Genomic DNA, 12,845 nt, shown 5'->3' on the forward strand with positions numbered 1-12,845 from the left:
ATGTAATAATAAAAATTTCGACAACTTTGCCAAAACTTAATTTTATTATTTCAATATTGTAAATTTATGAATGAAAAAAATTGAATTTTAGTGTATTTTTGTTTTATCTTGTGTTCATTTGTAGCTAATAAAAAGTTAACGATTATTCGAATTTTAATTATGATTTTATAGTTTATATAGTTTTTTTAATGCGTATATGACTCTAATATAATCATCCCACTTTTTACTTTGAGAATCACAAAATGTATTCAAAAGTTAATAAGAAATTATAATTTAAACGTCTAAATATTTAAATATTATTTTATTAAAATTTATATTTAAGTAACTAAAATAAATTTTCAAATCAATAATTATCATAAAAAAAATTGGCCATTTAAGCCTTGAAAATATTTTTTTTTCTTGCAAATGTTTAACGTATTTAATATATTTTTAAAATATTGAGATTTTTATTTATATTAGGGTCTATAGTAACTAAAATGTGGAGTTAAACATAAATCAAAATATTTTTTTAATAATTATTATATTTTATAAAATTTAGTTTTTGAAATATTATTGAAAATATTTTATTATATATGCATCAATATAATAGCTAGAAGGACAATTTGGGAAGAAAAAATGCCACATCATTCAAAGTCAAAGTTTTATCATTAAATTCATTAATGAGGGGGGTAAGTGTTACATTTGTAACTTTAAGGGGTAAGTGTTACCACCCCTATAGTTTAAGGGTGCAAACTGTATTTAGCCCGTTAATAAATTTGTCTTAATCAATCAACCAAAATAAAATAAATTTAATTAGAATATGATAAGAACTGATCACTATAGCCTGGGATCTAGTGTTTTAGATCAGTTAGAAGAAACTTCAATTATTAAAAGAGATATAATATATTAATAAGTAAAGGGGTTCCTTCGCATAATCGGACAAATTTCATAGGTTCATAATTAGATATTTAGATTGGTGCAATTATAATTATCACTTTAAACTGTCCTAATCAAAATATTGGACCATGCACTTAATTAATTAAAACTTTTTCAACCATTTGTGATATATAAAAAAATTAACAATAATTGGTATATACAAGACCAGATAATTCTATGTATGTCTAATCTATTGAATCCACAATAACCCAACTTGCCCTCCATTAGCTTTAAAATACATACATATATACATATTTATATTTCAGGGTTGTATTTGAATTGGATTTCAAATTAAGGTGGTCTTTGTAAAAGCTTATTTAAAAGTAGCGTTAAGTTGGTATACAAACTCGTCAAAAAAAAAAAAAAAAAGTTGGTATATAAAGTAATTATTTCTAGAAGAAGTTAGTTTGTGCATCTGAGATGCAGATTAAATTAAAAACCTCGAAAAAAATCAGAAAACTAGACAGTAAAAAGAAAATTGTTGTGATCTAAGTATGATCGAACCATACGAGGCTGTTCTTATGAGTATAAGCAGCACGAACACAACCCAAGTTGAAAAACTGGATTTCTTGTGTACCGACATTATAGAACACACAATCTTTGCCCGTAGACCAATTCTCGGAAATACACAACACCAACACCTCCATGTAATTTAACCAACCTACCGGTACGAGTCCCTCGGGAACAAGAGTACATTCCAAGTGCTGTTCCATTCTGCACTTTTGAGCTTCCAAATCGATCTCTAGAACCTTCTTCCATTCCCCACTCTTTCCGTTTGGTTTCATCGTCATCTCCCAAACATCCCACGATAATCCACTCCTCGAGCCCCCGAGCATAGTCACAGACCTCCATGTCGATAAAAATATTGTAATACGGAGACGTTCTTGGGGAATTCGGGTTTCTGTAATAATCTCAGTCTGTATGTTCAAACTCAGGATACAAGTTCTACCCCAGCCAGCCCAATGCACAAAACCTTCGGTAACCAATGGTCTATACCTGAGAAGCTTCGCAACTTCTTTGGAAGATATGTGTGTGGTGTCAATGTACCTCCAAGACTTGTCAACTCCCAAAGTCAATATGGAACTTTCGAGATTGCGGGGGTATAGTCGGACCACTTTATACTCATTTGAAGCCGGAGCATAGCCCATGCATGAATAATAGTCGTAACCGGAAAATGGAGGGAGCGCAAACCTTTTATTAGTCGTGTGATTCTTGATGAAATGATTGTAAGTATTGCCGTTGCGCTTTGAGGGGTGGTCGTACTCCTCCACTGCCAAACCGTTACAAGTAAGCCAATATAAGGAGCTGAATTTGTGAGGGTAGTCGAACTTGTCGATTTTGCCACCTCCTCGTCCCGCACTTACACTCACGAAAGTTGGACATTTGTAATTTGACCCCACGATCAAAAGTCCGGGCCTGGAATGCTCGAGGTGCTCTTGTATGAAATTACGCGTGTCGATGATTTTGTACCATCTCCGGCAAACGAGCATGGCGGATTCGTATAATTCTCGGGGTTCGAGCTCTAGAAGAATCCGGAACAACATTTCGTCCGGAAGAGAATCTATATTCGTATAATTCTTGTGTTTACATCTCCTCGAGTAATAAGGCCGACTACGACCATGACGATTGCATTTCCCTCCATCCACCTTCTTCTTCTTCTGCATATTGCATTATTGTACATAACAAACACACGCTAATGTAACATATTAACATTTTCACAGGATATTAAATTAACAGATTTGTGATATTAAATCCACAATTGATATTCAATCTGTTGATAGAGAGCGGTAAGAAAGTTGAAGCTGTATGATTTGTAATAAATTACGTACCTTGAGATTTGCTACTTGTTGATTTTCCATGGCAGATTTGCTACTTGTTCACGAACCGCCGCCGCCGCCGGCTGGCGGCTGGCGAACACGTCTTTTATGAATTAATAAAAACTTATTTGATGGGCCGTACTACTTTTTGGGCCATTGTTGAAAGGCCCACATGAAAAATGTTCTTCCGCCTTGCAAAAATTCAAACTTTATGAACATAGTTTCTTGAAAAATTTCATCTCATACTTGATTGATTTCATTCCAATCGTATTTTCAACTTATATTTATTTTATGAAATATTAAATGTCGTTTTGAATTCGAATTTAATTTTGACCATTCTTTACTCTAATTTTGGTGGAACTCAAAACACGGAAATTGTACTACATCGATTTATTTTCTGAACCTATCTTAAATCATCAGCTAGATCGGATGCCAGGTGATAAAATTATGCGTGAATGAGTTATATTTTGAAAATTCTAGACAACAGAGCCGGCCTTGGGGGTAAGCCAAGGAAGCCTTGGCTTAGGGCCCCACCCCACAAGCGGGCCCCACAATTTTTTTCATAAACCACTATATGGCCCCAATAATTAGTTATGTAGCACATTTTAGTCCTTAAATATTTTATTAGATGTTGTTTTAAACTATATGTTAGTGGAATATTTTATAATCTCAACTATTCAAAAAATAGGAAGACCAATTTAAATATTGTGTTTTGTAGATAATATTGTTTATAAATTAATTATATAATTACTTATAGTATGTTATTAATATCCAAATGTATATGCCAATTTTTTTTAAGATTATAAATAAATCTTAAACCAAACATCCATATCACAAAAAGATTGAAACGAACTGTTGTCGGTTGAGACGAACAATATAATGATCAATATATGTACTTTTAATAATTTTGATCAACGATTGTTTTTTTTCCTCCCCATAATGTGTTGTTTATGCATGAAATAGATGCATATACCATTATGTCATCAAATGTTTTTACAATGCCAACAACATTAAGGTTCGTATTTGATATATTTCAAATTCATATTGTTATTTTCAATAAAAGAGAAAAAAAATTTGTTTATTAAATAAGATATTTGTTAAAAATGTGTACCAATAACAATATAATTTAGATAATATTTAAAAAAAACCAAAGCGACAATGTTAAACTCCGCTTAGGGCCCCCAAATTCTCAGGACCGGCTCTGCTAGACAACTCAAAACATAAAATTTGTGGGCAGTATCAATCGGATCATGCATATTTTTTTTCACCCAACATCTAATTTAGTGATTTAAGTTGGAATCGAAAGTCAATTCAAAACCTACAAATCTCATGTTTTGAGTTTTGCCAACTTCATTATATCATTTGTGAATCTGTCCAATTAATTTTAAATCATTATATCTAAACAATAAAAAGAAAAAAGAACACATAATTGTACTCACCATATTATTCCCCCAAACATTTAATTTATTTAATTATTTCCCATAAATATATAACTGAAATTGTCAGTATGTATGCAAGGATTTGTTTAGTGGGTGCACGATTGCAGTAAGGTACGATAGAATACGCACACGGCTTACGATAGCGGGAATCATGGGATGTGTAGTTAGTACCTGCCCAAAATATAATTTTGTATTATTATTATTATTATTATTATTATTATTATTATTATTATTATTATTATTATTATTATTATTATTATTATTATTAATAATAATTTCTTTGAACCACCACCACCAGCAGATGCTGCTGTCCTTTTCCAGATCTTTACGTACTCATAAACAAACAAATCTATATCTACATCTCCCTAACTTTACTCTCTCCAAATTATTGAAACTATTTATTTTTCAATAAATAATAAATAAATAAATAATAATAAAATTAAATGCATTATAGCTGTCACGCATAACCAATCTCCCATGAGTGGACCTTCTTTTGCTTTTCTTTTTCTCATTGACGGTTCGCAAGGAGACAGCCACACTCAAATTATTGCAACTACTGAATTGGATTTTATGAGGGTATTAATTATTTCCTGAGTATTTCATTTTTATATTATAAATACTTTTCTTTATCTTAAATATATTTAAACATCAAAGAGTAAAAACAATACTATTTTATTTGTGAAATTAAATATTAATATTAATTATTTTTTGTGAAATAAAATTCCATATTTTAATCACTATTTCAGACTATTGATAATAATCAATTATTAATTGTGGATTAAATATGTGGAAAAACTGAATTACTTACGGTGCAATATTCCTATAATGCCCTTCGCTTTAACTTGTAATTACCACCGTTGCCATATCAAGCACAAGAGGACAAAAGCTAAGCGGGTCCCACTTTAACTAACTTGGCGTACGTGGCAGAAGACTCGGTGGAAGTATTGTTCTTTGTCTATCTATTGTGACGTGGACACGTAATCCATCGACCACCTGTCGTTCCCATTTTCCCAACTGTCACCCGCCGCCGCCTTGTAAGACTACTTTATTATTATTATTATTAATATATTATTATCTCTTATTTATTTAATTCATTTTCCCATAATAAACTAATTGCCTTATATGGCGTATGTTTCACGTGCTGCAATTGCTTTCGTCCAATAATTGGAGCCCAAAGAGGGCAAATTCATAAAGCCCAAAGTATCTTCCAGCTGGTCTGCAGTTCATCAATCTACCCCGAACCACTTTTCTAAAAGCTGAGAAGGGTAATTTTGTAAAATCTTATTGAAAATATTTATCAAAAATGAAAAATCTTATTGAAAATGTAATTTGAATATAATATAATATTTTTTTTTTCTAGCCACGTCACATCACTATGTATTGCCAAAGCGCAAGTTGCGAGATAAGTAAAGTTTTAAAACAATCCCCATAAAACCGAATATTCTAAAACTATCTATCAGTTATGGGTATATATATATATATTCCAATCGTATTTTCTGAGTTTTTACAAAGTTATTAATGATTGAGAGAATTAGGTAAGGCCGAAGTTAATAATTTATTGAGATTTTTCTCTAAATCACGAAATTTTATCAAATTTTTAAATTTAAAATTTATTACATTTTCCAAATGTTTTTTTTTTAATTTAATTAAACAATCAAAATGAATGGATCTTCTCCTTCGTCCACTAGAAATTTATTCACGATCAGAATCTATATATAGGACAGTGCATGAGTCGATTATATCGGCCAGTCAATCCACTTTGAGCCATTCTTGGCCGATAATTTTTTTATTGGATCGATACTTTTAATCAACTCATATATAAATAGACCGGTCGGTAGTTTTCAGTCTACTCGAAAATCTGTTAGTGAAGTAATATCGGGCCGATTATAGTTTTCATTATTCTGCAACATCGAGTGGTCTAGTCGGATAGGTAATTATCCGACCCGACCCGCCCCTAACCGTGCACTATCTAAATTATTAAAGTAGGTAGCCTATTTAACTAGATTTTTTCTGAATTTAATAAGCCTAAATAAGATTTAATTAAATTTAAACTCCCCATAAATGGATGAATGAGAAGAAACCTCCACGACCCTTCACAATCACGTGAGTTGGGTTCCACTGACTGACAGCACATAATCATAATTATTTTCACCTCATTTAATTAAATTGGAAATTATTTTAAAAAATAAAATAAAATAAAATAGTAAGTATAGATAAAATGATAATTTGATTTCACATCCCAAGACAATGATCATAACGTGTATGATGTACAAGACTTTGTGACTTACCAAAAGTATTTTCACATATTATTTAATGAAGAATCTCATATTGTTGACAATTAAGTTATGTTTTGAAGAGTGTCTCTATATGATTATATCTGTGTGAATAGTGTATTTAAATATATATTACTATTAAATTTTATTATAATAGTGTAATATATATATATATATATATATATATATTATTGTTGTCATGTATTAAATTAATCTTTTTTTTAGTTTTATAGTGTTATTCCGTGCATCGCATGAAGAAAAACACTAGTATAATATAAAACTAAGGGAGTAATATTGTATTGTTAAAAGAAGTGAGTAAAAAAAGTATGTAAGACATGTAATACTGTTGAAATAAGAGTAAACTGCAAAAACTACCCTCGTGTAATTTCAAAATAGCAAAAACCCCCCTGTGATAAATAAACTAGCAAAAACCCCCCTGTGAAATTTAGTCAAAAGCAAAATACCCCCTAATGCAATTTCGTGTGCCACACTCGCTATGTATGCGGCTGATGATGGATTTTTAGATCTGAAATTACATAATTGCCCCTCAAAATACATTAATATGTGATTTCATGAATTTTTCATATATGTTTCCCACAAAACCCTAATTTTCATTTTCTCACCTTCAATTCCAACCTCAACATCTCGTTCAGCCACCTCCCAGACTCCAACCACTGCAGCAAATCCTCCATCAGGGGTTGCTCTGCTATGTTGCTCTCCAATAGCCGCTGCGACCGCACAAGGGCCCGGTGATCGGAGAAGCTTCAGGAGATTGAGGAATGTCGGAAGCAACTAATCTTCTACGGCGGCGCCGGCACGAATTGAAGCTCTGCGAAGCCCTACAACCCCGATTACAAGATGGCGTTCGGGCCTTTCTCCACCACATCTCAAATCTTCGTTGTTGTTTGACGGATTTTGTAGAATTGTATTGGGGGTTTTGCTAGTTTTTGCAGGAGCAAAACGAGTAGCTCAAATCTTTCCCCTGTTTTTTCTATAAATTTCTTTTTAGATCTGGACGATAAGAAAGATTGGGTTTTTTTTTTTTTTTGATTTAATTTTTTACTGTGAAGATGATAGTGGTGTTGGTAGAGATGGCAACGGGATTCAATTCGTTGAAGACGATGATGATTCAACTTATCTTCTTCTTTTCTTCTGATTTTTTTTTTTTTTTTTTTTTTTTGTATTTTTAAAATTTTATAAACTAATTAAATTGAAATATTATAAAATTTTAATAATCAAATTAATTAAAGTTTTCTTTTTAAGATAATTCAAAATAAAGAAATACATAATTTTGCAAATTTAAGTTCTTACTGTACGAGTAATTTAAAATAAAAAACCTATATGATAATTTAAAAATAAAATAAAAAAGAAACATATTCTACTTTTCTGATTAAAATGTATAATAAAAATAAAACAGATAAAATATTTATAAATTATAAGAATTTAAAATATTTAGAGAATTGTAAATCTCATTTATATTTTTGTAACAGCTAAAAAATGATATACCAGGGTGTTTATGTCTTTTTACTTTGGGTCAATGTTTAAATTAATAAGGGGTCAAGTGTGCTATTTAAAAAATTTCATAGGGGGGTTTTTGCTAGTTAATTTATCATAGGGGGTTTTTTGCTATTTTGAGATTACACAGGGGTACCTTTTGCACATTACTCGTTGAAATAATTGAGAAAATCGAACTTGCAGTATTTTAATTTTTCGGGGTGAAAATTGGAACAAAACCCTATAATTTACGCCGTTTTTTTTATTTATTAATTTTGAATTATATTTTTTCGTCCCATATTCTGAAAATTTCGATATCCATTTAATTGTTTGAATATTATATATAATATTATTGTAATTTTGTCTTATAGGTAAATCCTATTGAAAATAATATTATTCATTTTGATTCCTTAATTTTGATATTTTATTTTAAATTTTTCTTAAAAAAGAATTTGGTGTGGAATTGGATTAGTGTTCATTTATTAAAAATATTGATTCTAATTTTATATATCTTAGACCAGATTTACAAACTATGATCTAAATCAGATAATTTTTATTTATCGATTTTGATAGATTGAAATAAATATTGTAACAAAGGAAGTAGATATATATGGATAACAAGGGCTTGATACGAGTGCTTCAAAAGAGGACGCAATGAGCACGTGTGTCTCCCTTATCCCGGTATGGAGCACGTGACAAAGTGTTCATCCCCACATGCAAATACGGTTGAGCCGTTGAGGATTTAAACCGGTTCAATTCAAGTAATTCGCCGGACGCGCTGACATCTGTTTTCTGCAAAGGCTACAAAGCGTGTTGTAGAAATGCGATTTCCCTATATCTCTCTTCTTTACTCCACTTTTGTTTTTTGTTTTTTTTTTTCCTTTTTTTTTTAATTTTATTTTCATGTATTTCCCAGTTTAGACGAGATATTTTTAATTTTCATGTATTTTTCGGCAATATTTGTAATGTATATATTTATTATACTCACTACGAAATCCAGAATATATTAATTGTGATTGTTGAATCAGTAATTCATTACTTATGAATTGAAAAAATATTTTAAAATCTTCATGCATTAATGAAGGCAGTACAAAAGAAGGGGTAATAATGCAATACTCCTAGAATTGAAATATTTAGAACTACATAGCATTGGCTTTACTGACTTTTGATTCTATATAGCACGCAAACTTCAATTTCTTAATGTTTTTGCATTTCGGAAATGTTTTGTGTTGAAAACTCGAGAACATCCACTGGACATCTTATGAACCATTTTCCAATTTCTAAAAAGTTAGAAACATTTAAAAAAATAATTTATCAAATATTTTTGTTGATTCCATAATTATTTTTATGACTTAGTGATCAACTGCAAAGCAAATTGATAGTTGATAGTAAAATTTATTTGGAATATGTTTGCATGAAAATATAGATTTTTTTTATAAATAAACAAAAACTTTTATATATATATATATATATATATATATATATATATATATATATATATATATATATATATATATATATATATATATATATATATATATATATATATATATATATATATCATATTTATAAATATACCCCTATATTTTTAATATTTATACGTTTCTCTTAAGTTCCCATATCCTCATTTTCGGGACATGCCGTTTCTCCGTATTACCGTTTCCGTGTTCGTGCTACATAATTTTACATTAGTGAGACCCCCTTTAAACTTGTGTGAGAAGACAAAAATACCCACAACTACTATAACTGTAAATCCTAATTATCTCGATCCACCCTGGCCACTTTCCTCTCATCTCTTCTCCACCTCTCCACCATTACCCTCCGCTCTCTTACCTCCGTTGCACCATACATGAACTTTGAAGGTTTTTTCTATTAAAGTACAATGATTATTTTATTTGAAGAACAACCTACGTAGTCACAAATTTGTGAAGCAAAATGCAGGCAAATGGATGAATCAATTTTGTAGTCATACATAAACCCTCATATAAATTATGTACTTTTCTTTAAATGAAAAAAAAACCCCAAGAATAAACAGTGTGGATAGGAGCAAATATATACAAATTACAAATACTTAATAGTGGATAAAATCTTATAGAGAGAACCCTAATTAATTCCCCCATTTATTCATCTAATTAATTCCCTAATTCGTTGTCACCGACTCGATATAGCAAATATACTTAGAAAATAACATCTAGACATTCAAATTTAAATAAAAAATTAAAATAATATTTCATTAATTGTAAAACCCAATACCCATACATAAACAACTGGGCATTAGGTATTAGGTACAGGTACAACGTACGAGAGCACCGGAGAGACAGATACAAATTTTCTTTAATTACCTTATCCAATTATTCACATATATACATATATTAGGTTTGAAATATTGATAATTACTTTCAAGATTTAATATACAATTGCTAGTAACATTGTCAATCGAAACAAAACAATGTTACTAATTTTTCACCTTCAGTTATTTTTTTGTTTTATAGTGTTAAACACAAACACAACTAGGGTTGCAAATCAAATCAATTTAGCTACTCGATACTTATTACTAGATTATTCGTTGAAATATTGTTTTGAGTTTGATTTATTATTACAAAGAATTATATTCGACACACACAAAAAAAACGGAAAATGAGGGATAACCCCCTCAATACACAAAATAATAGAGTCAAAACCCATTTTAATATTTACCATTTGTAAAGAAATCTAAAATTAACATTAGGAATTGTGAGACCCCCCTCACGTGTTTATTATTCCAATTTTGTCCTTTCTTCCTCCACTCTTTCTCTCTTCTCAACCGTCATTTTTGACGTGTTGTTCATTTATTATTTTTTTCTCTCTCCTCTCTCCTCTCTTCTCTCTCTTCAACAATTTCTTCTCTTCTCTCTCTTCTCTCCTCTATTCTCTCTCTTCTCTCTCTTCCACAATTTCCTCTCTTCTCTCTCCTCTCTCCTATCTTCTCTCTATTCTCTCTCTTCCACAATTTCATCTCTTCTCTCTCCTCTCTCTATCTCCTTTCTCTTCCCTCATTTCCTCTGTTCTCGTGTGTTTCATTTTTTTCTCTTTAGTTTCTCTATATCTTCTCAATACTTTATCTTTTCTTCTACATCTCATCTCATTTTATAACACCATAATATCTTAAAATAGTGAATTAATGGAAAACTATAGTTGACTACCAATTTTTTATAGTTGACATCGGAACAATTGTAGTTGACTATCCAATTTTTGTAGATATCTGGTAACAATATAGTTAACTACCAATTTTTTATAGTTGATATCGTAAAAATTATAGTTAACTATCTAATTTTTATAGTTGACTCTGGAAAAAATATAGTGAACTATCCGATTTTATAGTTGACTCTGGCAACAATATAGTTAACTACCAATTTTTTATAGTTGACATCGTAAAAATTATAGTTAACTATCTAATTTTTATAGTTGACTCTGGAAAAAATATAGTGAACTATCCGATTTTATAGTTAACTCTGAGTGTATATGACCGAAATTTTTTAAGTTTTCCGACAACAATGATCTCTTCTTTGTTAAGGACTCTGATAAAACAAATTTCATACGAAGATTATAGTGAACTACGAAGTTTTTAGTCAACTTCAATTTTACAGGCAACTATGGATGAATATTTGCAGTCTTCATAGTCGCTGAAATTGAAAACCAAAAAAAAAAAATGGAAATATGTCGTATTATGACATAAAACAGAGAAATCTAATTATATGTTGTAGGAAAAACGGATTTCATAGCAGCCTACCTTTATTCGATTTTTTTGATTTCACCATGTTTTTGTGTCTGCTTCTCCTCGATTCACACGTTTGTGAATTTTTTTCCAACAAATGAAGTAAACTAGGGTTCCACCGAAGGCTATAGATCATGGGCAGATTTTAGCGAATTATTGGGATGAAATTCTACATATTGCCGTGATTTAGGGGGGAGAGATTTTTTTTCCCATGAATATTTGATATGAATTCCGTAGTTCAGGTAGAGATGGTGGGGGGCTGCTTTCTAATACAAAATGTGAGGGTAGTATTGGTATGACACTAATGGAGGGGGTTTGACTTATTAAAAATAATGAGGGGTGGTTAGTTCTAATATTTTTCTTAATGAGGGGGTTTTGTCTCATTAACCCTTAAAAAAAATCAAGGACAATTTCTCTTTTTTAAATAAGGATATAATATTTTTGTTGTCCTTTAAGTTTACATCGATTATACATTTGGTCCTCTTTGTTAAAAAAAAACATATTTAGTCATTTATGTTTTAAGAATTAGATATTTTTGATCATTTTCGTCAAATTTTTGTTAGTACCCAACGGTATCAAACATGTGTCCATTACTGTCTTATCTAACGGATAACAGTAAATTGTCATTTAGGGCCAAAAGCTTTTCGAAAGATGATGGACCAAATGTGTTGTTTTTGAACATTAGGAAAAAATATATAATCAGTACAAAGTTGAAGGATCAAAACTGCAATTGTTTTCCATTTTAAAGATATTAAGAACGAAACTGTTACGTAATAGTAGTAATATTCGTATTAATTATTATTTATCAATTTAAAAAAATTGGAAAGAAGGAAGGTACCAGGAAAACGTTGAAGCCGGTCATAGAGAAGCGTGCAAGTGATTGAGCATGGGATCCGTACAGGTAAGCTTTTTAATTGGAAAGGACGGTGTTACCGGCTAATACCGGTTAATATTATATTACGGGAGTTTTTCCCCCCGAATATTAAAAAATGTTTTACAGGCTGGAGTGGCAGGATTGTAGTAATGATACGCCCTCCGATTTAGCGACAATACTTGTCGTTATCTGCCACGTCAGCAAACTCCGTGCGGCCGTTTTTTTAACCAGAAATAAACAAATTAATACACACAATTATGAAAGCAAATGCTCTCCAGC

General features: G+C 30.6%; 1 protein-coding gene across 1 annotated transcript; it reads right to left on the minus strand.

Annotated features, from left to right (window-relative positions):
- Positions 1 to 1,335: 1,335 nt before the first annotated feature.
- On the minus strand, positions 1,336 to 2,811 carry LOC105975666 (uncharacterized). The gene is made up of 2 exons (XM_088821634.1): positions 2,745 to 2,811; positions 1,336 to 2,573 (listed from the first exon to the last, which is right to left on the minus strand). Exons 1-2 carry the CDS (start codon positions 2,772 to 2,774, stop codon positions 1,404 to 1,406), a joined length of 1,200 nt encoding a protein of 399 aa, XP_088677760.1. The 5' UTR covers positions 2,775 to 2,811; the 3' UTR covers positions 1,336 to 1,403.
- Between the last annotated feature and the right edge of the window lie 10,034 nt (positions 2,812 to 12,845).

The sequence above is a fragment of the Erythranthe guttata genome, chromosome 8 (assembly GCF_056151865.1).
Source record: "Erythranthe guttata isolate IM_541 chromosome 8, IM_541, whole genome shotgun sequence".
Taxonomy (NCBI): Eukaryota; Viridiplantae; Streptophyta; class Magnoliopsida; order Lamiales; family Phrymaceae; genus Erythranthe; species Erythranthe guttata.